General features: G+C 39.7%; 1 protein-coding gene across 3 annotated transcripts in view; it reads left to right on the forward strand.

The window, feature by feature from the left end:
• Positions 1 to 27,948, forward strand: part of fras1 (Fraser extracellular matrix complex subunit 1) — a 446,490-nt gene that overhangs the window by 269,347 nt on the left and 149,195 nt on the right. For all 3 annotated transcript variants that reach the window (XM_043696280.2, XM_043696287.2, XM_087985787.1), the window contains exons 26-29: positions 2,008 to 2,148; positions 5,563 to 5,833; positions 14,485 to 14,569; positions 17,191 to 17,511. In XM_043696280.2, coding sequence (XP_043552215.2) covers positions 2,008 to 2,148; positions 5,563 to 5,833; positions 14,485 to 14,569; positions 17,191 to 17,511 — 818 coding nt within the window. The remainder of the gene's footprint in view (positions 1 to 2,007; positions 2,149 to 5,562; positions 5,834 to 14,484; positions 14,570 to 17,190; positions 17,512 to 27,948) is intronic.

The raw sequence follows: 27,948 nt of genomic DNA on the forward strand, positions 1-27,948 counted from the left end.
TCCTGGCAGACTTTATGTGCATCCTTTCATTTCCCATCTCCATGTGTAGCAGTATTCTGCCTATATACATCTATCATATGGTTTTCACCTGAATGGCTCTGTGGCTCGCTGCTTTCCCTGCTGTGGCCTTTTATATTTTTCCCTTTTTTTCATGCAAGCTCTGTCGACTGTCTCCAGAGTTTCCTCCCTTGGCGCAGCTTTTCTACACTTCCCTTGTCTAACTAAATAGTCCTAGTACTTTGCTGTAATCTTAAGTCTTCCCTGGACAATCACCATGGGCCCAATTGAGTTTAGATATTTACTGCCTGTTGATGCTCTTGTCTTCTCTTTCAAGTTGTCACTTCTTTCTGAGCCTGCTGTGGACCATTTCTTGCCTGTTGTGACATTTTTGTACCTTGCAGACCAAGAATCCCTTTGGTTGGTTCTTTGTTTCTGACTGCTTCAGGTCTCTCGAGCTCCTTTCGCTGCTACCACTACCTAGTGAAAACATCAAGCCTGCACTCAGGAGGGAAAACATTTAACAGTTTTTTTTAGCATAATGATATACAAGGGATGGGAATAGTGAGCCTGACTGAGACACTGTATGCTCCTGTCCATGTTGACTGACATTTCTCCTTTTGTACGCACTCAATCACAATTCTTAGAAAAAAGCATAATAAACTGTTTGCCTAGAATCTCCCAAATCTCTCAAACTGTGTCTTTTTATACTTCCTGTCTGGAATACAGAAATCCATGGGTTCATGACCTTTGAGTAAAACAAATCCTCCTTATCTCTGTCCTAAATGGTCGAGCTCTTATTTTGTGTTTGTGATTCCAAATTCCTCACTTTGGGAAAACATTGTTCCTGCATCTACCTTGTTAAGCACCTTAAGCTGTTTCCATTAGTTCACCTCTCATGCTTCTAATTTCTAAAGAATATAGATCTCGTCTACTCCATGTCTCTTCAAAGCAAAATCTTATCTCACGAATCAGATAGTAGATCTTTGTTGCACTCCTCCAGCATATATAACCTATTGTAGTTAACGAGACTAAAACTTTGCACAGTAATCCAACTGTGCCTTCACTAAGATCCTAAATAGCTATACAATAAAACTTACTTTCCATTGTTCTTCAATCCTCTTGTTATTTATGTTAACATATCATTTTACCTTTCTCGTTGATTACACAACCATCATATGACCTTCATGTGATTTGTGTACAAGGACAATCCAGTTTCTTCTGAATGTCAACATTTCCTCCTCTGTCATGATTTCAAAAATACTCAGCTTTTCTATTTTGTTTACCAAACTGGAACTTTTACGATTCCCCATATCGTCATGCACTTAGCCACTCACTCACTATTTTCTGCTTTTCTGTACCTTAACTCATATATATTTATTATTGCATGTGCCATCCCATGGCCTTTAATTTTGTATCATGACCTTGTGGCACCTTATCAAATGTTTTTTGTCAGTCCTTTCATTTACTCTTCCAGTTCCAACCTCAATAGACTCTTAGGATGCTGAGGCACAAGCTTTTTATTCCTTTTTAAGAAATAATTATCTCCATTGTATACGTCAGATGCTTCCAGGGAACATTAAATGTTTTAAAATAAGTAGAATCCCGCAGAGATATTGATTGTGTGGTAATTATTTTGTAGATGAAGGAGTTATCTTACTGACACAAAGTCAACATAGATCAAGTTGACACTTGTGTTCATAACTAAATCCATGAGTGGACGCTTGCTTGGTTCATTGAATATAGAGGAATTTGCTTGGTATAGCATAGTGCATTATTTTCCCTGTAGTGGAATATTCAACCATTTGATCTTCCCAAATAATTGATGAATAATTTAATAAGTTCCTTTAATGTTTACCTCAGATGTCCCCACTGATTCATACCTGTCACATTCAATTTACTTGGCTTTGCATGTTTTGAATCGCTGTTGTTCATTTGTTGCTCCAGGTCTCCTCAGTTTCAACAGTTTCATGTCTCACATGTTTCTTTTTTCTCTCTCTCAACTTATAGCCTGTTCTCCTGGGTGTTTAGAATGTGACAGAACCTTGCAATGCAAGTTATGTGATAGCAGCAACTTCCTGAAGAATGAACTCTGTGTTCCTGATTGTGGTCCAGGTTACTATGGTAATATGTCCAAGAGAATTTGTAAAGGTAAGAAACAAATAATAGCTGACTCTGCAATAGTGTGGGATATCCCTGTGCTGCCGCATAAGTCTATTTAAGTAAGGTGACCTCGTGATCTGCCAGGTGCATAGAACATTGTGGTAATGAGCAGGTAGGAAGTAGAGTACAGCAGCTTTTGAAGGTCTTTTCCTCTAAAAATAGCAGTATTTATTGTCTTTTGTAGCCTCAGATTTGTTTGGAACTTGATGCTAACCCCAACTCTGCAAATCAAAGGACATAATGTAACATCCCTGTTGAGCAGGTGTTAGAGAGAAGGTTGACAGCTGAAGTTCTGAGCAAAGCGAAGGCCTGCATTTCAAAAATTCAGCCAAGTATAGCTGTGAAATGAATTGGTGCGCATAATGGGTACAGAAATATGAAGCTGTTCAAACAAAACCTTGAGTAGGAGTGAACCAGCAGAGAACCATTTGTAGTTGTATTTATTAAATTGTAATTTTTGATAATTTTGAGAGCGTATTGAGTATGTGCGCACTGCCAGCATTGGCATCAAAAATCATCTTCCTCCAAATCAGGAGTGTGATGTCTTGTGCTTAGATTCCAGGCTGCTTACACACTGGATATGAAACAGCTTGCTCAAGAGTGATATTGAGGAAATTGATCTTCTAATTCTCATCTAGTTTCCAAAGCCTCTTGGTTGTATTAACACTAAAAAAGATGACAAGCCATGGCATGGTTAACTCGACTAGATAAACATTTGTCATTAATTTCATTGATTCCATGGAAAGATTTGGAACTATAGTACTGATTATGAATGCAGTAGACAAAATATAAGAGAAACGTGCAAGCTTTTGATCAGAATTCAGGTAGTGATTAGATCTTTTGCCTCAGACATCAGGCAGAGGTATAACTAGGTTTCAGATGGCAATCAGTGTCAGCACTGTTGAATACAAGACTGCATTTTATAAACAATGGTTGTTTTGAAAATAACTGTGAACAAGTGGGTCATAATTGAAGAGCAGCTGCAGCCATCAATTTTCTTTCAAAGTCACAAAATAAAATTGAGATGCTTTATGTCCAGATGTCATTTGTGTTAATTTGGTCTATCGACTCCATTATGAAATCTGTGTCTAAAGTTACTTAGAAAATGGCCCCAGAGTAGAAAGTGTTATAGTATGATTTATATATCACCTTTCACAATTTTAGGCTGTCCTGAAGTACTTTGCATCTAATGAAGTATATTCACAATTGTAACATAGGAAACACAGAAGTCAAGTGCTGCGTGGCAAGAACACTGTGATAAATTTAGACCAGATACTCAGTTTTTAATGATGTTGGATGAGGCATAAAAGGATACTGAGGAGGATTTTGCTGGAATTCTTTAAAATAATACCATGGGAGTTTAAACATTCATCTGGGAAAGAAGCTGGCCCTCTGTTTATCAGACTAGATTTTGTGTTCTAGTCTCTGGAGTGAAACTTATGCTGACACTGTCTGTCTCCTAGGTAGTCCAAGTGGCAAGTGGGATGAGATGTTCCGGTGCAAGGTGAAATTTAAGCAGTTTAAGTATTGTAGCATGTATAAATATGTGGGAATTTGCCACCTCAGAGATAATTTTGGCATGAGATGAAACTGCTAAAACTCGCATTGCAAACCCTTCTGATATATGAATGCCTTAGATTCATTATTGTTATCACATATGTGGGTTACTTCAAAATATTTAACTTTTCTTTCAGTAGTGTAAATATACATTGCATTTTAAATTTTGGAAGAAGTATACCTTAATGGCCTTTCACCCTGAGACATGGCTTCCAATGTAATTCAAACTGATGGGCTTAAAAGTCGTCTTTTATTTAATGGGACCCTGATATTATAAAGAAAATAAACTTAAGAAATAGAAGTGGAGTAGGCCATTCAACCCTCCAGCTGACTCCTCCATTGAGTGAGATCACAGATGATCGACATCTACACTATTTTCTTGAACAATTCCCATATCCATTGGTACATTTAGTATGTGGAAAATTATCACTTTTCAATCTTGAACATACTCAACAACTGAGCCTCCACAACCTTTTGAGACAGAGAATTCCAAAGATTCATTATTGTCTGCAGAAATTCCTCCTAATCTGAATCTTAAATGCCTCCTTTTCATTCTGAGACTGTGTCCTCTTGCCCCCTCCCCACCAAAAAAATAGCTGGGGGTCACATTCTTTCTCCATTCAGCCTGTTGATTCCTGCAATAATTTTTTTAAAAATTTTGGAATCGATCACCACTCATTCTTTTAAAGAGCAGTGAATATAGCCCCAGTCTGTTTAATCTTTGCTCTTAGGACAATCTCTCCATCCCAGGAACTAGTTTCATAAACCTTTGTTGCACTCCCTCTGTGGGAGATATATCTTTGGTTGGATAAGGCAAGTTAGAACTGTCAGAATTGTGTTTCAGCTTCTATTAAACTTCAACATTAAACTTCTGCCATGACGTGCTGATTGATAATGTTATTTGGGTTGGCCTGAAGTTGGCTGCAGGAAGTCGAAAATAAATGCCATATTGATGCACTGGTTCTAAAACTGGAGCAGCAGCTGGAGGCAGAGTTGTGAGCCAAGTGTTGGGAGCACAATGCAGTTGCCACATATGCAATATAGAGTGGGTTAGCTTTCTGCCCAAGTGTGGAGTGCAGATGGAACAATGTTCAGTACGGCGCAAAATCAGAAGGTGGTCCCACATATATTACAGCTGCTGGTGGGCACCTCTTCAATTCAACATTATTGGAGAGAGGGAATTTATTATCAATTTAAGGATTACGTTTTATGCAGTCAGAAATAATAATTAAATACCTGCTTCCTTAACACGATTAATGAAATATTCTTCGTATGTTTATGTTACCCTTATGAGTGTTATATAAAATCATATTTTAGGTCGTGGAAGGGTTTTGAAATTACTGAACCTTTTGATAAGGGTTACTACAAACAAAAATATCTGACAGAATCTGTAATAGTGCTGTTGACCTGGCTACAAGGTTTTAGGCTTAAGGCACAAGGCACTTAGTTAAAGTTGAATGGAGAAATTTTACTTTGCAACTGTTTCCATTGGGCCCTCTCCCAATTAAATGGGCTGCCCCAGGGATTGCCATGACCCCTCTTACTGGTGATCTCTGGGCTTAGTGATCTCAGTTTCGAAAGAGCAGGCAATAGACCCAGATGCTTGGTTTTGCTGCTGTTTCAACCTTCGCACATAGCAATGGTGATCAGGTGGCTGACTGCCTTCATTGCTGAAACCAAGAGAAAACAATTCTAGGTCACAGCAAGATAGAGGTGGGAGACTTCTCCATCCAATACTCCTCAAGTTTTATCCTCTGTGGAAGCCAATTTTTGGGCAGGATAACAAATGAATATTTCGTACTATTACTTAGTGAACCAAACTTATTTTATTTTTTATCTTTGCAGTTAATATTTATGCACCAGTCCTTCATGCAAACAGATCTGTAAACGTGGGCATAGGTGGCAGGCAGGTACTGGATCCTACCTATATGGACATTTATGATGCAGACACACCCACTGAAGATCTCATTCTCCACATTGTTAATCCCCCTGACAATGGGAGGCTGATTAAAATGACAAAAGGGAAGCAAATCCACCTTCAAAAAGGAGATACGTTCACCATGCAAGAATTGAGGAAGCACAACATCCTCTTTATTCATGACAAGAAAAAATCAAGGTAAATATGTTCACTACAGCACACCTCTTCACTGTACCCTGCTTATTCCCTCTGTCTGTGGCATTATTAAATCAGCATGCTCTGTTGAAAAATACATTTGCTTTTGGTTGTGAACTGCCTTTGTATTATGTGATGTTTGAAAAGCTTTTTAGACTTCTATAAATCAATTTTGAAAGCCATGATTTGTGACTATATTCAGTGTGCTTTAATTTTTTTACACTGCATCTAATTTTACTATAATGGAAATGAAATAGATCAAAATAGTTTCAATAAAATCATTTGAGAAACAATCAATTTTATGGTTTTCTTATCATACAACATTAATAATATACATGGGATGCAAAATCAGTACATGGCATGTAATTGTAAATGAGGTCAATAAGTCAACATTAGTCAAAACCCAGAGTTTGTGAGCTCTTCCCTAATAATAAAGTGTACGCAAATGTAATAAAGGAAAAATGCCAGGCAATAGTATTGACTGTGCTACCTGTAGACAAATGCCATCTTTGCTCACTCAGCATTCTAATTGTAACAACATTTCAGGATTAAGCACCTAATGAGAGGTTCATATATCATTCACTGTCTTTGTATAGACATCTCTGCTTTCACAGGAAAGGTTGAGCATTTTGTGAAATTTACTATCTGACTCCATAAATAAATAGCTGAATGAAATATGTACCACCAAATGTGATCACCTGACCTGCAAACATTTACTGAAAACATGTTAAAATGTTCGCAGTGAATCAATTACAGCTAACGTAACATAGGCGAAAGTGAGGACTACAGATGCAGGAGATTAGAGTTGAGAACATGGTGCTGGAAAAACAGCAGGTCAGGCAGCATCCAAGGAGCAGGAAAATTGACATTTCGGGCAAAAGCCCTTCATCAGGCTTTAGTCCAAAACGCCAATTTTCCTGCTCCTTGGATGCTGCCTGACCTGCTGGGCTTTTCCAGCACCACACTTTTAACATGGGGCAGAGTAACCTAGTGACTGGTGCATCACTGATCACTAATATTCAAACCAAATGTAGTTGGAATAGTTGCTGAAGCAAAATAATGAGATGCTAATTGTACAGTTATTAATCTCAATATTACATGCACACTTTGTGGTGTAATGCAGGTGCATTGTCTCAAACTGGCTGATCAAAAGCTGGAATTGTCCAAAAACTAGCCACGTTCTCTGAGGCACTGCTCCTGGAGCAATGTAAACATGGCAAGGTAGAGGCCACCTTCACTCATTGGCATCATTGTCTGGGCCAGCATTTACTGACCCCAAGTTGCTCTTGAGAAGCTATTTGTGAACTGTCTGCTTGAACTGCTGCATTCTATATGGTTTAGGTAGACCCACAATGCCATTAAAGGATTAAAAGGAATAGTGATATATTTCCAAGTTGGGATGGTGAGTGGCTTGGAGAAGAACTTACAGGTGGTATTTTTCCAATGTATCTGCTGCTCTCATTCTTCTAGATTGTAGTGGTCCTGGCTGTGAAAGGTCCTGTCGAAGCAGCCTTGATGAATTTACATAGTGCATTTTAAATTACATATACACTGCTGCCAATGGGTAGGGTCTGTGGTGAATGGAGTGGATATTTGTGATTGAGGTGCCAATCAAACAGACTGCTTTGTCTTGAATGGTGTCAAGCTTCTTGAGTATTATTGGAACTGTGCTCATCCAGGCAACTGGGGAGTATTGCTCTACTACTGTATTCATACCTTGTACAAGGGGAGCAGGCTTCGGTGAGTCAGGAGGTGAGTTACTCATTGCAGGATTCCTAGCCTCTGACCTGCTCTTGTGGTCAGAGTACTCATATAAAATATGATTTTATATTTTAGTGCAGGTTTTTGAGTTCAGACTCTGATAGAAAATAACTTCCAGGATGTTGATAATGGGAGACGTCAGTGATGGTAATGCCATTGAATGTCAAGGGGCAATGGTTAGATTCTCTTGTTGGAGCTGGTCATTGTCTGGTACCTGTGCGATATAACTTGTCACTTGTCATGCCAAACTTGGATATTGTCCAGGTTTTGCTATATTTGACCATGTCTGCTTCGGTATCTGAGGAGTTGAGTAGTACTGAACATTGTGCAATCGTCAGCCAACATTCCCACTTCTGTCTGTATGATGGAGGCAATGCCATTGATGAAGCAAATGTAGATGACTGGGCCTAATATACTACCTTGAAGAACTCAACTTCTTGTGCTCATTGTTAGAGGTTAAAATCTGGCCCCACTCTATTCTTTGAATACAATGTTGCCATTTTCACTGGAAGGAAAATCTCAAGTGTAAGGCAGTTTTCAGGGAGAGGCTCAGAAATCCATTCATTCTTTCTGTTCCCATTATTGCAATCGCAGTGAGTGCTCTTCTCCTACAAGAATTATTTCAATTTACAGTTCATATATTTTAAAACATTTGCCCAATCAAACTTTTAAATCTTCAGTATTTCTGTGTCTATTGATTTTGAGGCAAGCAATTTCGCTCTAGAGTATGATCTACAACCCATTTGTTTTTATGACATTAATGATCAGTGCAGAATGTGCTACAGAGACAGTCTGTGCAAAGGAGGTGATTTCAGAATTCAAGAAAATTGAAAATCTGGTACACTCTTTATCTTAAGGGAGCAGAATTTGGGACACTTGTGAATTTTCAAAGAGCAATTGGACTATAAATTATGATTAAACAAATTGTAACAAAATTATAACCAAATAATTGTGCACTATGATTTTAAAATCTCGGGAGTTTTCATAATTTTCTATTAAAACTTGAACAGAAAACTAGGAAATAGCACAAAAGTAGGAGGTGCCTGGCTTATGTCAAGTCTACCATGTTTCTCATTTTTGAGAGGTGAATGTCGCTGGCATTATAATAGGAAGCCAAAAGATTACATATGCAATATCGGGGCGTTAGTGCAGGTTTTTGAGTGCTCATTTAGGAAGATTAGTTCAGTACAACCCCTAATGGCTCAGAATTTGCTCTATTAATAATGGTGTGATTGTCAGTATTTCATCCATTGCAAATGACAGCAACTTTTGGAATCTGCACAAATCCAATGAGAATCCAGAAGTTGCTGTTAATAATTCCATATTTCTTGAGAGGGTATCCTCCTCTCCCAGCCCCCTCCCCTGTCCCAGACTGGAGTCATGGAAATAAATTATTGAGAACATCTCTTTCATATCAACATCTCAAAAAACAGATAATCAATGGTTACATCACAGAGACTACACAAGCTAGGATTGTATTTCCTGGTAGTCAGATGGGTGATTTGACTCACATTTTCGAGGTTAGGGTGACAGAGATGATTGGGAGGAACTATTTCTGCTGGTTTGAATATTTAAGACTATAGACGTGAGCTATCAATTATAGTCAGATCTTTGAGGAGTGAAATTAGAAAATACTTAAACAGGTGAAGAGTTGGAAATTTGGAATTTGCTTCCACAAATGGGAATTAGTAAACAAATTGTTCCTTTTACATCTGAGGTTGATGGGATTTTATTAACTAAAGGAATAAAGGTATATTGATTAATAATGGGTCTGTGAAGTTTCATTCCTGATCAACAGTGACCTCATTGAAGGGCAAAACAGATTGAAAGGACCACTTGGCATCTTTGTTCTTGTTTTACCTTCTTGCATTCATCACCACTGCTGCACACCAAGACACCCCTTTCACTTGGCACCAAATGTAAACTGCCTTTGACCAAGGGGAAATCAAGACCCAAAGAGCTTTGTGGGCACTTGTCTTCGAGGTCAGCAGAAGGCATCATTATTTTTTAATGTGAATTGCATTTTTGCATTGGTGCTGTTAGTGTTGTGTGACTTTATTACACCTATGGGAATCTGCAGTTTAAACTTGTCTTTGGTATTGTTGACCATGATGTAGAGGGACTGGGGTGGACAAAGTTAAAAATCAAACAACACCAGGTTATAATCCAACAGGTTTATTTGCAAGTACAAGCTTTCGGAGTAATGCTCCATCGTCAAGTAGTGAGTTAACCTGATAAAGGAGCAGCGCTCCAAAAGCTTGTACTTCCAAATAAACCTGTTGGACTATAATCTGGTGTTGTGTGATTTTTTAACTTTGGTACTGTTGAGGATGAAGCTCAACTCTGGTTTGACAACTGCCTGTCCCACTTTGTTAATGACTCCAGCCAAATGCAGAGGGTGACATGACGGAGGCAGGAGAAGATTTAGAGGAAATGTAGCTGCATGCAGCTGAAATGCTGCGACTTATTCTAATGTTGCAAGAAAGCTGATGATCAGACAGGGCATTTGAGTAGTTGAAAGGTTGGTACAGCTGAAGGTTTGGTCTGAAGGCTCAAGACGAACAATTGTTTAGATAAACTGGGCAGGTTAGAATCCAAAGCAGGTCAGTGGTATTGTCAGCTCAATGAATCTGGTTATTGGGCAAAGGAGAACCATAGGAACAATGGTTTATATCTCAACAATTGGAATCTAATCTCAACAATTCGATTCTGGGATGCAGCATTCAGAATCCAGTGGGACATATTGTCAAGAGAAGCGATTGAGCAACAGAGAGGTTAGTAGTCATTGAGGCAGTGTGAGTGGAGCAAGTACTGAGGGAAATCAGAAAGTATACGCTCAAAGGAAATGTGCTTAAATTTCTCATAAGGATAAAGTTCTTAAAAGCCTTTGGGCTCCCGTTAATTACTGGTACCTGGGTGAGTTTCTGAGAAATTCATGGGATCTGGCTTCACTGTGTCTGCCACAGTAGTGAATGCGTAAATTCATTTATACACTGCTTGTGCAAGTTTTTTGTGGTTTAATCTATAAATAATTTATATGACGTTATTTCCAGGTTCTGACTTGCTCTTCTCTTCAGCTTGATATCAAGCCACCAAGGGCAGTGTTCACTTGGGCTGTTTGAATATTAATTTCAGGAATTGTCAAACTATCAATCCAATTTTAACATTTTGCTGTTGAGAACCTTATGCATATCAGTGAAATATGAAATGGGTATAAATAAGTGTTTAAATCCTAAATTCATTTACAAATGAAGAGAAGACAATAGCTAAGTAAATTAATCAGAATGAAAAGCATTTTACAAAGAATTACTAGAATACATAGACTCCAGTTCATTGTACTGGCGAATACACCAAAGGTGGTTCCAGATAGATTGAGAATGCAGCGACCATTTATCAATAACTAATATTAGTGGTTCTTTGCATTGCTCTTTTTTTCTTTGACTATTTCATACTTCATTGTTAGAAATTCCCAGTTCTTTTTTCATTACGAAGCTGCTGTATAATGAGAGCCAGTAATAGGTCAGATGGTGCAATGGTCGTGGGCTGGAGGTCAGGGTCAAGTTCCACATGCCCTTGGGGCTGTGTCATAATATGTGTAAACAGGTTGATTCATTTATTTTTATTTTAAATCTGTACTGCTTTAAACAAAACAAAGGGGGATTGGGTTCAGTTGTATGGACATTTATGGAAAAAGTTAAAGAGGTGTTTAAAGTTAAAGAGCTCAGCAAAAGTTTAAGTTCCCAGAACAAATAATAGGACAGAGAGTGTGGAAAAGGAAGAGAATCTAACCTCAGGCACACTATGGGGCTACTATGAGAAGGGTGGGCAGTCAACACAGGACTGAGAGTGTTCTGCTTAAGTGCACACAGTACATGAAACAAGTAAATGAGCTTGCAGCGCAGATTGAAATTAGCAGGTACGATGTTGTGGGTATCACAGAGATGTGTTTGCAAGGGTATCAGGATTAGGAACTAAATATCCAAGGATACACGTCCTATTGAAAGGACAGGAGATGGGCAGAGGGGGCAGTGTTGTCTTGTTAGTAAGAAATGAAATTAAATCAATAACAAGAGTGATACTGAATTGAAAGGCACAGACTTGCATGGATAGATTTGAGGAATCACAAAGAGAAAAAGGCACTTGTAGGAGTGGGTACAGACCTAGCAGTAGTCAAGATCGGAGGAAAAAAATAAATCATGAAATTAAAAAAAAAAGTATGTAGGAAAGGCATGATAACAATAATCATGGGGGACTTCCATGTGCAGGTGGACTGGGAAAATCAGCTTGGTAGTGGAGCTCAAAGAAAGGAAATATGAATGTCTAACCAGGGTTTTTTTTTGGAGCAGCTTGTTGTAGAGCGCGCTAGGGAACAGGCAATTCTGCTTTTGGTGCTGTGTAATGAGGCAGACTTGATTAGCGAGCTGAAGATGAAGGAACCCCAAGAGGTTCCATAATATGACAGAGTTCACCCTGCTGTTTGAGAGGGAGAAGATTGAAACAGACGTAGTGGTTTTACATGGGAAAAGTGAGGACTGCAGATGCTGGAGATCAGAGTCGAAGAGTGTGCTGCTGGAAAAAGTACAGCCGGTCAGGCAGCATCCGAGGAGCAGGAGAATTGATGTTTCAAGCATAAGCCCTTCATCAGGTGGTTTTACAATTGAGTAAAGGTAACTGCAAAGACATGAGGGAGGAGCTGGCCAGATGTGATTGGAAGGAGAGCCTAGCAAGGAAGACAGTGGAGCAGCAATGGCAGGATTTTCTGGGGGTAATTCTGGAGACAAAACAAAAATCCTTCCCAAGGAAGAAGAAACATACTAAAGGGAAGACGAGGCAACCATGGCTGATTAGGGAAGTCAGGGAAACAAATGCAAAAGCATAGAATATGGTGAAAATTGTTGGGAAGCCAGAGGATTGGAAAATGGTTAACGCAGTAAGGAAGGGATAGATTAAATATGAGTAAGCTAGCTTGTAATGTAAAAAAAAAATTGCAAGAGTTTTTTTTTAGATATCTAAAAGTTAAGAGAAAGACAAAGGTGGACATTACACTCCTGGAAGATTAGCCTGGAGAAATAGTAATAGGGAACAAAGAAATAGGAGAGGAACCGAATAGATACTTTGCATCAGTTTTCACGGTGGAAGACACCAGCAGCATATGGGAATTTTCAGTGTTAGGGAGCAACGTTAAGTACAGTGATCATCACAAAGGAGAAGATGCTGGAGAAGCTGAACAATCTGAAGGCAGATAAATCACCCAGACCAGATGGAATACTCCCCAAAGTTCTGAAGGTAGTATCTGAGGAGATTGTAGAGGTGGTGATCTTTCACGAATCAATGGAGTCAGGGAGGATCCCAGCAGATTGGAAAGTAGCTAATGTAACACCCTTGTTCAGGTTAGAAGGGAGGGAGGCAAAAGAAAGCAAAGTATAGGCTGGTTAGCCTGAGCTCAGTCACTGGTAAACTTTTAGAATCTGTTATTAAGGATGGGATTGAGGAGTGTGTGGAAGTTCATGGTGAAATAGGGCTGAGTCAGCATGGCTTTGTTAAGGATAGATCATACTTTAGAAATCTGTTAGAATTCTTTTGAAGATATAATGAGCAAATTACACAAAGGTTAGCCTGTGGATGTGATCTATTTAAATTTCCAGAAGGCCTTTGACAAGGTGCTGCACAGGAGGCTGCTCAATAAGATGAAGGATAAGGGATTGGCTGATTGGTCGACGACAGACAGTGGGGATAAAGGAATCTTTTTCAGGATGGCAACCGATGATTAACTGAGTTCAGCAGAAGTGATTATTAAGAAATGCATGAAGAAACTGAGGGCATTTTTGATCAGTTTCTGGATGACATAGGTGGAGGAACAGGTAGTTTTGTGGAAGTGGGGAGGCTGCAGAAGGTCTTGGACAGGCTTGGAGAGTGGGCAAAGAAGTGGCAGACAGAATACAAAATGGGAATGTGTGATGTGCACTTTGGTAGGAGGAATAGAGACGTGTAGACTATTTTCTTTGGGAATCTGAAACACAAAGGGACTTGGGATCCTAGTCCAGGATTCTCTTAAGGTTAACCTGCAGGTTCAGTTGGCACTTAGGAAAGCGAATGCAATACTTGCATTCATTTCAAGAAGGTGAGAGTATAAGAACAGAAATATACTACTGAGGCTTATCAGGTTCGGGTCAGAGTGCATTTGGAATATTGATGTTAGTTTTGGGCTCTGTGTCTAAGGAAGGGTGCATTGGCATTGGAGAGTGTCCAGAGGAAGTTTGCAATAATGATTCCAGGAGTGAAGGGCTTGTCATTGTGAGGAGTAGTTAAGAATTCTGGGTCTGTACTTGATGGAGTTTAGAAGGATGAAGGGAGGTCCTGATTGAAACTTACAGAATACTGAGAGGCCTGGATAGAGTGGATGTGAGCAAGACAAGTAGTAGAGACTTGGTCTCATGGGCATAGACTCAAGTTGAAGGGGCGACCTTTTCGAACTGAGATGAGGAATTTTTTCAGACAGAGTATGTTTAATCTGTATAGCTCATTGTCATAGAAGGCTTTGGAGGCCAAGTGACTGAGTGTATTTAAGACCGAGATAGATTCTTGATTGGTAGGGGGGTCAGGGGTGATGGAGAGAAGATAGGAGAATGGGATTGGGAAAAATATCAGCCATGATCGAATGGCGGTCCTAACTCGATGAGTTGAATGGCCTAATAATGCTCCTTTTATCCCTATATCTTAAACAGCTCACCATGTGTTTACTTTCAAAGCAGCAACTTCAACCTCTAAAGTCAAATCCTCTGATGATCTTAGTAAGCTTGTATGAGTCATTTAAGTATCTTTTGTAAAAGTTCATAGCATAAAATTGAGCATTTCTTTTAATTTAATGTAACTTTTTTTTCTGTTTTTGTCAGGAAGGGTCAATTTACCTTGAAAGCGAGTGACCACCAACTATACTCCTTTCCAGAAACAATTTCAATTCAAGCTCTTTCATTGAAGGTATCAAATTAAATTAAATTAAATATTTTCAGCTTCTCCTTTTAAAGCTTTGAGCATATTCAACCTCTATCTGAAAGAAATTGAGGTTTCTTGCTGTAAACTAAATTGGAGGACAACAGTGTCCAAATTTTAACTTGAACTGATCATTTTTCACTGTTGGCACAGGCATTGTTGAAGCAGTCTTTCACCAATTATAATCTGTGGCAATCACCTCCCAGAATGGAATTCTAGCTTTAGAAGAAGTTAATTGTCATTTTATAATCTTAATGAAGCAGAAATGATTTTCATGAGAACAAGGGCTTCATATTGTGATCGCTTGCTGTCTGGAAATAAAGGATTCCAGTCAAGGTTTGGTATTTGCCCAGCATTTATCTGAACGAGTAAAATACAAGTAGTAAAAAAGATTTACATGTTTGTGCATCAATTATTGTTAACTCCCTAAACTGGTAATATTTGCAATAGGAATTTCTTGCATACAGTTTGTTTCCTTGACAATTAAAGCATTTTCACGGTAGTAGAAATAATTTGTTGTGGGATTCATTTTGGGTGCTTGCTTTCCTGATGGTTCACCTGTGAGATAGAAAGACATGGAGGTGTTATAATTGAGACAATTGCATGGATAAATAAAAAGATAATTTTTTTGATGAAAACAATGGGAAAACAAACTGATAGGGACCGTTTTTTAGCTGCTCCCCAAATTAATTGAAATTAAAACTTCACATTTTAATTGCAGTCTCTTTTATTTAAAAAGATGTTCGATTGAAACGCAGAATTGCAAGTATTTGATTTCCATTAACACTCCTGACATTGCCTTTGCCTTGTCTTTCCTGTTTCCATATTTTCCCAAATTTGCTCCCTTCTCCCCACAATTTGTTTTGAAAGCCTATCTAATCATTAATTATGTGGCTCACTGGAAGATTGCCATCAGCCCAGCTCAAGTGTTGAACCATTCTGGGAATGGTTTCAGGGAATCTCAAACTAGGGGACATAGTTACAGATAAATGGATACTTATTTAAAACTGAGAAATGAAAGAAGTTCTTCTCCTGGAATGTCTGGAATTCTGTAGTCCAGAAGAGTTTTGGTGGCAAGATCACAGAAAGTATTTAAAGAGGATCTGGATCGATTTTTGAAATATCAGGGAGTTCAGGGTTTTGAAGAGTTGGCACAAAAGAGAAATTGACGTCTGGGCCAAGTCAGCTGTGATCTTATTTACTGGCAGACCGGTTTGAGGGGCTGAATGGCCTCATCCTGCTCTTATTTCTTATGCATTTATAACACCGGCAAGATTCAGAGGAGAGTGTAGTTGGACTGGCAGAGTTTAAATAGAAAGTGGCCACTGTTGCGTTGCTCTGCCCTACCCTTTGCATAAATTGAATCTTCTGTCAATCCTTTCAAGTAGATTATTGCTGAATAATTAACCAGCTCAAAAATTATCTTCCAGACTGACACAAGATCTCTTCTGATCTCTACATGTCTCGTATAGATATACCCACCACCATAATGTGTTAAACTGACATCCTTAAGCATTTTTGTGGAGGGCAAAATTACTGGTGCTCAACATAATTAATTATTAATTTAAACATAAAATTTCTGTCTCCTGATTAATTAGTGCTAAATAGAAAACCTCCCTTGCATGGACCTGAATCTTTGTTATGAGGAGCAACAAATGATTCAAGCTGCTAATTCAACTTAGGATCATAAGAGAGCCCCATTGCTCAAGAAGCTTAAATTTTAATTGCTTGCTTTGCCTTATCAGGTCAAATTTAATGTCTTCTACTTTGACCTGAGTATGAGTTCTGCTGCATGCAATGGGCCAGGCAAGTCTGCCATTTAAATATGCAAACTGCTTGTTTGCTCTTTTTGACTGATTGTGGTATTTGAAGACATAGTCCCTAAGTGCACTCATTCATGTGATGTTATTGTGCTTTTCGTACCATTGTATCCAGGTCCTCAGAGCTTGACTACTAACATTGACTGCTGCAATGATTCAGTCCTACCACCTTCTTGGATTTTGTTTGTCTGTTGTCTCTTTGTTCCCCTTTTTATAGAACACATTTTCCATGCAGCTCCTTAACTGAGGTCTTTAGTACAGCATTGAAAATTTCTTGTGTTATTTCATATTGTCCCATTACTGTTTTAATGCATGTTAAGTGAATTCCACAACTACTCTAGCACCAGTTCCAGCCATGCTGTATCTCCCCTTCAAGAGATGAAGGTTGACTTTAAATTGTGCACTTGAGGATTATGTGCTGCCAATGTCCTGTTAGTTTGGGCTCACACATGGCAGCCATTCAGGAGCATGGTTAACAATGGCTGCACAGTGGAAGTTATGTTGGCTGGAAGCTAGCACAAAGGTGATTGCTGCCTGCATGGGAAGGATTGGAAATGATTTAATCTGATTCAGTATTGCAGCACCAACACCAGTTGGATTTATTACGTGAAAATAATGTAATATTTTTTCCTTGTTCATCTAATGAAGTAATTCAGTGAAATCACGTAGTAATAGAACCATTTATTGAGAATTCAAATTTACTTTCAAAATCTATCCAGTACTTCTTTTCAAAACAAGTCATTGAACAGATAGATAAGTGATTTTTAATTGATGTCTGTCTCTTTCCAGGGGCCCTATGTGCTGAATAATAAAGTCTTACTGCTCGGTAGAGGTGAATTAGGAACCATCTCTAATCTGATCTTGGACATTCAAGATGATGACAATCCCTCGGAAGTGGTACTAACAGTCTTGGATCCTCCAGAACATGGCCGCCTCCTTTTGCACCCTGCAGATGTAAGCGTACAGCAGTTCCAATTGAAAGATCTCAAAAGTGGACAGCTGCATTATGTTCATGATGGAACCAACAGCTTGCATGATCAAGTGCTTTTGCAGATCAACGATGGCCACAATATTCTGAATATTCTGTTCCAGATCAAAATTACTGAGCAGGTACTGATCCCAATTACTTTTTCACAAATTATATTTCTAATGTGTAAAAGCAATGATCCAGTGGGGTCTTGAGTTATGTTAGCTGAGATGTAGCCAGAATATATTCACAATATTTTGTCCCCTGAGCCTTAAATAAGGCACCACTTCCACTTCCAGCTGCAGCTGCGTTCTGCTTAACAAAAATCTATCTACCTCTGTGTTAAAATATTCAAGGACTCTGCTTCCTTCACGTATCGTTCTGTATACGATTGTCAAGTTAGACTAAGTTACGGTCTTTTTAATTATTTTAATTATTCTGTTGGTCTACAGTTATGAAGAACTGAAATCAATTCTTGGATCACAGTACTAATTTGACTCAACTGATAGTCCACTAATTTGTATGGCATTGGAATGCTTCCCCCAATGCTCAAAGCAATGCATTTTAATAATTTTTATTGTACAGTTCTGTATAAAAACCTCTCTCTTTTACACGAGTCATCTGATCCTATTCAAATTGCCACTTGATTGACCTAGCTGTGCATTTACTTACCTTCCTTTGTCCTGACCCGAGCACATTTTCCAGGTTCAGACTAATTCTAAAAGCTCTGAAAGGCTCATCATACTATTTCTGCTCCACTGCGTTTACTGCCAAAGATTGGGAAAGAGAAATCATTGCTGCATCCCTCACAACATAACCTTTATTGTGTTCTTTAGTCATTGTGTAGCATGTGTGATAAAGGTGTATATAATTATTATTTGCAAAGTTGAGTTGTAAAATGGAGATAAATGAGATTTTGATTTTCAATTTCTGTGAAGGTGACTTTTTTGTAAAAAAAAATTTTTTTTCAAGCTTTGGGTCAAAACAGAACTTTCAGGAAATCATATCACTGAAGCCAAATGTCTGACTAAAATACCCTGTAAGATACCAGCTGAGTTGCTCACTAAATAAAGCCGTTATGACGATGGATGGAGAGACCAGAAGCCAGAGCAGGTTGATTCGAAAGAGAGGTCCAAATCAGATGTGCTATTTAGCAGTCTCAAGTTAGTCTGAGTAACTTAAAAAAAAACTCAGTTCATTGAGTTTTCTCACTGAGTTAGTGTCTGTCTATGTATCTGCTGGAGAGACTGGTGAAAATGCAGAAAGGTGCTGAAAGGAAACTTGTGACCTTGTCAGTTGGGTAAGAAATTTTATGGTGGAGACAGGAGCGATATTTCACTGAAATTGAGTGCCTTTGCAGAATATTGCTGGGAGAAGGGTTGAAATGTTCTGTTTGCTATTTTTATAAAATCTTTCTAAATCATTCATCTTATAAATAGTTTACTATTTAATGATAGAATATGTTTAGGCACAGATCACCATGGTAACCAGATGACAAAAATAAAGATTGTGCTCTGCCCTGTCAAACCAGATTTCACTTTGACTTGTTGTCCAGTATGACCATCAGCTGAGACCATATCACATTACATGACAGGCAATGGGAAATTCATTGTAATAGATCGTATAACATAACATGGAAAATCATTGTGATACCTCGAGTAAGATAAAAGACTGGAGAGGCCGACAGGAGAAAAATGGTTTTGACAATTTCTCATTTGTCTAAATAGATAATTGGACCTACTACAATCAATATCACTGGTATACATATTGTGTTAATTTCAAATGCTTATAGCTATGCCATATGTTTCCAGATCCAATGGTTTCTTTCCATGTTCCCGTGTTCTGTAATGTTCAATCTTAGTTTACTATATTGTGACATCCTACCACGCAACACCCTCATACATACACATGCTAAAAACCTCTGTCCTTCATTTCTGATGCCAACTAACCCAATGTTTTCTTGTTCTGTTGTCCCCATACTCTTCCGCCCTGTATTAACAGAACTTGTTACATCCCAAAGTACTATACTCCAGGATTTTCCTTGCTGTGGAAATATAAAACATCTGAGATGTATCCGCACAATCAGATAAAGAGCTCTCCAATGTTTTCACACCCTTATTGCTGCTGAATTTTCCTCAATGCTGCCAGATTGCAAGACCACATTCAAAACAGCCATACCACTTCACCATACATGACCTCCTTTCCATCAACATCCCCTGTCCTTTTGCGTACTGTCAGACACTTGGGCTCCAATGCTATGGCACATAATAGAAGTTGATCATATCTCAGCAATTGTGATGCCACCTTCTGTACTTTCTTCCTGTAATCAGTACTCATGGACCTTGGGATCTCCAGTAATGCTTTCAAAGCCCAGTGCCTCACTTTATGTCATTAAAGTGAAGTAATTCTATGGAATCTCTCCCCACTACTGTAAAAACTCTATAAGAAAGACCTGAAAACAATTTCTGTATTCTCCAATTTCCAAGTTTCTATTCCAAACCACACTTAATAAAAGGTGAATTTTCTTTTGATTGCCCCTCATAGTTTTGGCAGGAAAGATAGACATATCTTGGGTAAATGGTATAAACCCACATGAAAATTAACACCCACGATTTTGCCTTAGACAGTAATCTCAGGTGTAAGATCATGCCAGTTTTGTTTTGAAGTGGGAAATAACAAGAAGTGCATATTTTCCAAAGTATTAGTTAGTCGATGATATCAGAATATCTAACAACTGTCATCGATAAAACACCTTACAGAAGATGCTTTGAGACATCTGCACATTATTTTGCCACAGGACAATCAGATAAAAGTTTATCTCAATTCATTCAATCTGTGTAAAAACAATCACAAGGCACTCCAGGAGCCTTAATGATTGGTGGTTCAATAGTTGATGATTGTTGTAACATTGTAAGTGAATCTGCTTTCATTTAAAGCATTGTCAGATTTTGTCAGAAGCAATCTTTTTATAATTTATGTACGTACAATTTTCAGTATGTACTGCAGATTGGCACCAAATTATGCTTTTTGTTTACATTTCCTAAAGTCAGGGTGTATTAGTTTATATATTTTGTCTTGTTACTTGCTGTAAGTCCTTTAGCTTGCAGAAACCTTTATTTCAGGGTAGATTTTTCCAGTCCTCATGACTGTGAAATACATAATTCTTCACAAACATTCAACTGCTCGAGTACTCATGACCTGCTGAGCACCTCACCAGTGGTGGTAAGGAGGAAAGTTCCACTTCAATTTACTCTCAAATCATTTGTATTGGCATCTCATGTCAGATCACCTATTTTGACGGTGCTTCCATTTGCTGGCTGATCCAACATCTGACTTAAATGGATACCCACCATATCCCTGATGAAGAATTGGCAGGTACAAACAAACAACGTAGTACACAAGTTAGACACACAGCTGCTCGAGTATGCCATGCCATTCAGTAACATCATAGCTGATCTGCTTCACTGTCAAATTCCACATTCCCATAAACACTACCCAGCAATTTTTGTTTCCCTTGCCTAACAAGAATTTATCTACCACCATCTTAAAAATATTCAATGACCTCTTCTTTGTACTGTGCATGAGTTTTGTCAATCATATGTACTGACTGAATTCTCCAGTCTTTTAATTGAAAAAAATAGTAGAATTTTGCAGGGAAGGACAAACTGTTGTGCAGATAGAACATAGACTGTACAGCACAGGAAATGGGCCCTTCAGCCCATGATGTTGTGCTGAATATGATGTCAAATTAAACTAATTCTTTCTGCTTGCTTTTGGTCCATATCCCTCCATTCCTTGCATATTCATGTGTCTATCTGAAAGTCCCTTAAATGCCCCTGTCATATCTGCCATCACCACCACCCCAGGCAGTGCGTTCCACCCTCTGTGTAAAATGCTTGCCCTTCACATCTCCTTTGAACTTTCACCTGTCCCTTAAATGCAAGCTCCTTAGTATTAGCCATTTCAACTCTGACCATCAATAAAGGATCAATTCCTTAGTTTAAGTTTTATCTGATGTGTTCCTTTGTGAAATCCTGGATAGTATTTCACTTGCTTTTTCCTAACGATAGCATCATTGTTATTGAATTGCATGATGACAATTTAATCAATACTCTGCAGTGTGTGTTTATGTATCTTGCCCCAAGGTGCTTGTTCTTCACTGAAAACCATCATTATAAACTACTCTCCCCTGTCTCTTCCATCCTGATCTTCAACAAATGCAATGAGTGCATGAACTTATTTGACATTAACATGAAGACCACCTGCTTGGTTGTCTCTGCAGCCTTCCTCCTTTTAATGCAGGCCAAGCTTCCATTTTCACTACTTCAAGGATAAGAGCAGGAAATTGGGGTTAGTGCACATTTAGTGGTAGTCATGTTAGTGCAGACTCGCTGGGCTGAAGGGCCTGTTCTGCACTGTATGCATCTATGAATGAGAGTAAATAGAAGAGAAACTAAAGAAACATTTGTTTTTTCGAACAAAGAAGGGGGAATATCTTGGGAAAGCTTGGGATGAAATGAGACTTAGAAAATTCTTAAATGACATCTGATGTGATTATGATCAACTATGCCTCTCAACCTTCTCAGCTAGCCAATTCATTCTGTTTCACTGCCATTCCACCAGTATCCAGATGTTTGTTATTGCACTTGCAATTACTTTATTCTGATATCCCCCAAAGATCTTTGCTTGCATTCCTTCTATATTTCAGTTACATACATGTGATCAGTGAAAGTACAGTGTTAGCTTTCCAAGTATGCTGGATCCTTGAGCACTAACTTACAGATATGTCTGACATCCAGTTCTGGATAAGCAAACACTTCCTTCAAATAATTATTGAGATGGTCAAAGCTATTTTCTTCAGAACCAGCCCCAAGCTCCATTCCCTCGCAGGAGGCTCCCAAGCACTGATGATATTGCCTAGCCAGGGGACGAAACGTTTGCAACAAAAACTTCCAGCTCGGCGAACAGAACCACAACAAGATATTTTATCTGTCTCTGAAAACTGAGGCTGAATTAGATTGTTAACAGTCTTGGTGTCACATTCATCCTGAAATGAATTTTCAAAAATATATTACAGCTGCTTTTATTTATCATCTTAACATCATCCAACTCTGCTAATGCCTCACCTCATTTATTGCTGAAATCCTCAGCCATGCCTTTGCTAACCTGAGAGTTGACTAATCCAACACACTCTTGGTCAACCTCCCACATTTTACCCTCTGTAAAGTTGAGGTCAAATTTATGAGGTTATCCAAAACTCTGCTTCCACGCTGCAAATTACCTCCAAATTCTCCAAGCTATTTAAAACTGCGAATCTGATTGACCAACAATTTTTTGATTATCAGGATATCACTTTTTTTGTTGTTTCTTTTATCATTGTGTAATAATTAACATATTAAATATTCTGGAAGGAGCAGACCATTTATACTTAGTCTATCTGGTCTAATCACTCACCTTCCCCTGAATCATTTCTGAATCCAGTAATCCTGAAATCGCACCAATTCCCATTCATCTATCTCCCCTCTGATTAACAACCAAGCTAAGCAGTGCCTCAATTTTGGAATATTTGCTCTTGTTTTCAAATCCCTCCATGGCTTCACCCCATGTGTTCAATATCCTCCCAGCGGTATAACTCTCCAAGAAATATTAAAGGCTCTCTTTAAAGGTAAGTTGAAATTGTAATATATTGTGAACCTTTAAAACACCGTTGACCTTGTTATTCAAAAGCAATGAAGGAATAAAGAGTTTATTACTCTCATAAACTCTCTGTGGAGTCGCTTCCCCATTTTGGCAATTATAGAGGTCATGTAATGAATTATACTTAAAAAGAAATAACAGTATGGCACACTGGAGATAAACACAATTATCTTGTACAAGTGTTGGCATTGATTTTCATGCAATAAAACAAGTTGCAATCCATTAAAGTAGTGCTCCAGCCTGCAATTTCATATGCAGATAACTAAAACCTCCAAGCTGCAAATGATCTCTCAGTTCTCCAAAACGTTTATAACTCTGCTTGCATATCTGATTGATCAACCTTTTGTTGATTATCAGGGTAACACTTTTGTTCCACTTATCCTTGCGTAGTAATTAACATATTAATTGTTTTGGAAGGAGCAGATCATTGATCTATCTTGTCTGTTCATTCACCCTACCCTCGAAGAAGAACAAAGAACCTTACAGCACAGGAACAGGCCCTTCGGCCCTCCAAGCCTGCATTGACCCAGATCCTTTATCTAAACCTGCCGCCTATTTTCTAAGGATCTGTATCCCTTTGCTCCCTGCCCAGTCATGTATCTGTCTAGATACATCTTTAAATAATGCTATCGTTCCATTAGCTACTCCACTGGCAATGCATTCCAGACCCTCATCACCCACTGCGTAAAGAACTTTCCACGCATATCTCCCTTAAGCCTTTCCCCCCTCGCTTTGAACTTGTGACCCCTAGAAATTGAGTTCCGCACTCTGGGAAAAAGCTTCTCGCTATTCACCGTCTATTCCTCTCATCATTTTGTAGACCTTAATCATGTCCTCCCTCAAACTCAGTCTTACTAATCAAAATAATCCTAATCTATTCAGCCTCTCTTCATAGCAAGTGCCCTCCATACCAGGCAACATCCTGGTGAACCTTCTCTGCACCCTCTCCAAAGCCTTATGGGCGGCACGGTGGCACAGTGGTTAGCACTGCTGCCTCACAACGCCAGAGACCCGGGTTCAATTCCCGCCTCTGGCGATTCTCTGTGTGGAGTTTGCACATTCTCCCCGTGTCTGCGTGGGTTTCCTCCGGGTGCTCCGGTTTCCTCCCACAATCCAAAAAAAATGTGCAGGTTAGGTGAATTGGCCATGCTAAATTGCCGAAGTGTTAGGTGAAGAGGTAAATGTAGGGGAATGGGTCTGGGTGGGTTGCGCTTCGGTGGGTCGGTGTGGACTTGTTGGGCCGAAGGGCCTGTTTCCACACTGTAAGTAATCAAATCTAATCTAATCTAATCCTCTTGGTAATGTGGTGACCAGAACTGTACACAGTATTCTAAAGGCAGCCACATCAAATTCTGTACAACTGTAACATGACCTGCCAACTCTTGTACTCAATACCCCGTCCAATGAAGGAAAGCATACCCATATACCACCTTGACCACTTCACTGACCTGCATTGCTACCTTAAGGGAGCAACGGACCTGAACACCCAGATCTCTCTATGTCAGTTTTCCCCAGGACTTTTCCATTTACTGTGTCGTTCACTCTTGAATTGGATCTTCCAAAATGCATCACATCACATTTGCCCAGATTGAGCTCCATCTGCCATTTCTCTGCACATCTCTCCAATCTATCTATATTCTACTGTATTCTCTGACAGTCCCCTTCACTATCTGCTGCTCCACCAATCTTGGTGTCATCTGCAAACTTCCTAATCAGGCAACTGGTACCTTCCTCCAAATCATTTATACATTTCACAAACAACAGTGGTCCCAGCACAGAACCCTGTGGAACACCATTAGTCACAGCTCTCCATTTTGAGAAACTCCCTTCCACCACGACTGTCTGTCTCCTGTTGCCTAGCCAGTTCTCTATCCATTTAGCTAGACCACCCTGGACCCCATGCGACTTCACCTTCTCCATCAGCCTACCATGGGAAACCTTATCAAACGCCTTAATAAAGTTCATGTATATTACATATACAGCCCTTCCCCCATCAATCAACTTTGTCACCTTGTCAAAGAATTCCAGACCCTCATCACCCACTGCGTAAAGAACTTTCCACGCATATTAGGTTTGTAAGACATGACTTTATCCGCGCAAAACCATGCTGCCCAACACTGATAAGCCAATTTTCTTCCAAATTGGAATAGATCTTATCCTTCAGTATCTTCTTTAGCAGCTTCCTTACCACTGATGTCAGGCTCTCCAGTCTATAATTACCTGGGGACAGCGTTAGCAATTTTCCAGTCCTCCAGGACATTACCCATGTTCAAGAATGCTGCAAAGATATCTGTTAAAGCCCCAGCTATTTCCTGTCTCGCTTCCCTCAGTAACCTGGGATAGATTCCCATCCGGACCTGGGGACTTGTCTACCTTAATGTCTTTTAGAATACCCAAAACTTCCTCCCTCCTTATGATTAGATTAGATTCCCTACAGTGTGGAAACAGGCCCAACGAGTCCACACCGACCCTCCGAAGAGTAACCCACCCATACCCCTTTTCCCTTTAACCAATGCACCCTACACTATAGGAAATTTAGCATGGCCAATTCACCTAACCTGCACATCTTTTGGATTGTGGAAGGAAACCGGAGCACCCGGAGGAAACCCATGCAGACACTGGGAGAATGTGCAAACTCCACACAGACAGTCGCCCGAGGTTGGGATTGAATCTGGGACCCTGGTGCTGTGAGGCAGCAGTGCTAACTACTGAGCCACTGCGCCGCCTCATGCTGACTTGACCTAGAGTACTCAAAGATCTATTCCTAACGTCAACATCCATCATGTCCCTCTCCTTGGTGAATACTGATGCAAAGTATTTGTTAAGAATCTCACCCATTTCCTCTGACTCCACGTAGAACTTTCCTCCTTTGTCCTTGAGTGGGCCAATCCTTTCTCTAGTTACCCTCTTGCTCCTTATATATGAAGAAAAGGCTTTGGGATGTTCCTTAACTCTGTTTGCTAAAAATATCTCATGACCCCTATTAGCCCTCTTAATTCTTCATTTCAGATTGGTCCTACATTCCCAATATTCTTCCAGTGCTTTTGTCTGTCTTCAGTCGCCTAGACCTTATGTACGCATCCTTTTTCCTCTTAGCTAGTCTCTCAATTTCACCTGTCATCCATGGTTTCCTAACCTTGTCATTTTGATCCCTCATTTACACAGGAACATAGCTCTCCTGAACTCTAAACAACCTCTCTTTAAAAGCCTCCCCCATATCAAATGTGGATTTACCTTCAAACAACTGCTTCCAATCTACATTCCCAGCTCCTGACTAATTGTGCTTTAGTTGGCCTTCCCCCAGCACTCTTCCTTTAGGACCACTCTCGTCTTTGTCTGTGAGTATTCTAAAACTTATGGAATTGTGATCACTGTTCCCAAAGGAATCCTCTACTGAAACTTCAACCATCTGGCTGGGCTCATTTCCCAACACCAGGTCCAGTATGGCCCCTTCCCGAATTGGACTACTGCTACATACTACATACTGCTCTTACAAATGAGGATGCTCCTTACAAATTCTGCTCCATCTAGAATTCCAATCAATTTTGGGAAAGTTAAAATCTCCTATCACCACCACCCTGTTGCTCCTACGTCTTCCCCACGTTCGCTGTTGGGAGGCCTGTTGAACAGCCCCCACATTGTTACCGCAGCCTTCCTACTTCCGAGCTCTGCCCATATTGCCTCATTGCTCGAGTCTTCCGTAGTGTCCTCCCTCTGCACAGCTGTGATATTTTCTTTGACAAGTAATGTAACTCCTCCACCCCTTTACCTCCCACTCTATGTTGCCTGAAGCATCAATATCCTGGGATGTTTAGCTCCCAATCATGCCCTTCCCTCAACCAAGTCTGAGTAATAGCAATAACATCATGCTAAAAGGTACTAATTCAAGCCCTAAGTTCATCCGCCTTACTTACTGTACTTGTTACATTAAAACAAATGCACCTCAGACCACCAGTTCCTTTGCATTCATCATCTGCCCCCGCCTCCTCTTCTCCTTGTCACGCTGACTTCATTAACTAAAGCCTGCAAGGAACTAGATACTGCTTCCTTACTGTCATCTAACCTCATTTGGTTCTGAATCCCTTGTCACATTAGTTTAAAACCTCCCTAACAGCGTTAGCAAAAGCACCCTCAGTGACATTGGTTCCAGTCCAGCAGGTGGAGACTGTCCAATTTGTAATAGTCCCATCTCCCCAAAAACTGGTCCCAATGTCCTAAAAATCTGAACCCCTCCCTCTTGCACCATCTCTCAAGCCATGCATTCATCCTGTTTATTCTATCATTCCTATGTTGACTAGCGCGTAGTACTGTTAGCAATCCTGAGATTACTACCTCTGAGGCCCTACTTTTTAACTTGGCTCCTAACTGTCTAAATTGTGCTTGTAGGACCTCATTTCGTTTTTTTACCTACATTGTTTGTGCCTATGTGCACCACAAAAACTGGCTGTTCACCCTCCCCCTTGAGAATGTTCTGCAGCTGATCTGAGACATCCCTGACCTGTGCACTTGGGAGGAACATACCATTCGGGAGTCTCATTTTTGATCACAGAACCGCGTATCTACTCCCCTTACAATTTAATCCCCGAAGCCTATAGCTCTTCCACTCTTTTTCCTGCCCTTCTGAACAGCAGAGGCAGCCATAGTGCTATGAACCTGGCTACTGCTGCCCTCCCATGGTGGGCCATCTCTCCCAACAGTATCCAAAACAGTATGCCTGTTTTGGAGGGAGATGACTGCAGAGGACACCTGCACTGCCTTCCTGCTCTTCCTCTGCCTTTTGGTCACCCATTCCCATTTTCCCCTCAGCAATCCTAATCTGCAGTGTGGCCAATTCACTAAATGTGTTATCCATGACTCCCTCAGCATCACGTTTGCTCCAAAGT

The sequence above is a fragment of the Chiloscyllium plagiosum genome, unplaced genomic scaffold, assembly GCF_037043375.1.
Source record: "Chiloscyllium plagiosum isolate Xiang-an unplaced genomic scaffold, Cpla_swu_hap1 HiC_scaffold_1, whole genome shotgun sequence".
NCBI classification, from domain to species: Eukaryota; Metazoa; Chordata; class Chondrichthyes; order Orectolobiformes; family Hemiscylliidae; genus Chiloscyllium; species Chiloscyllium plagiosum.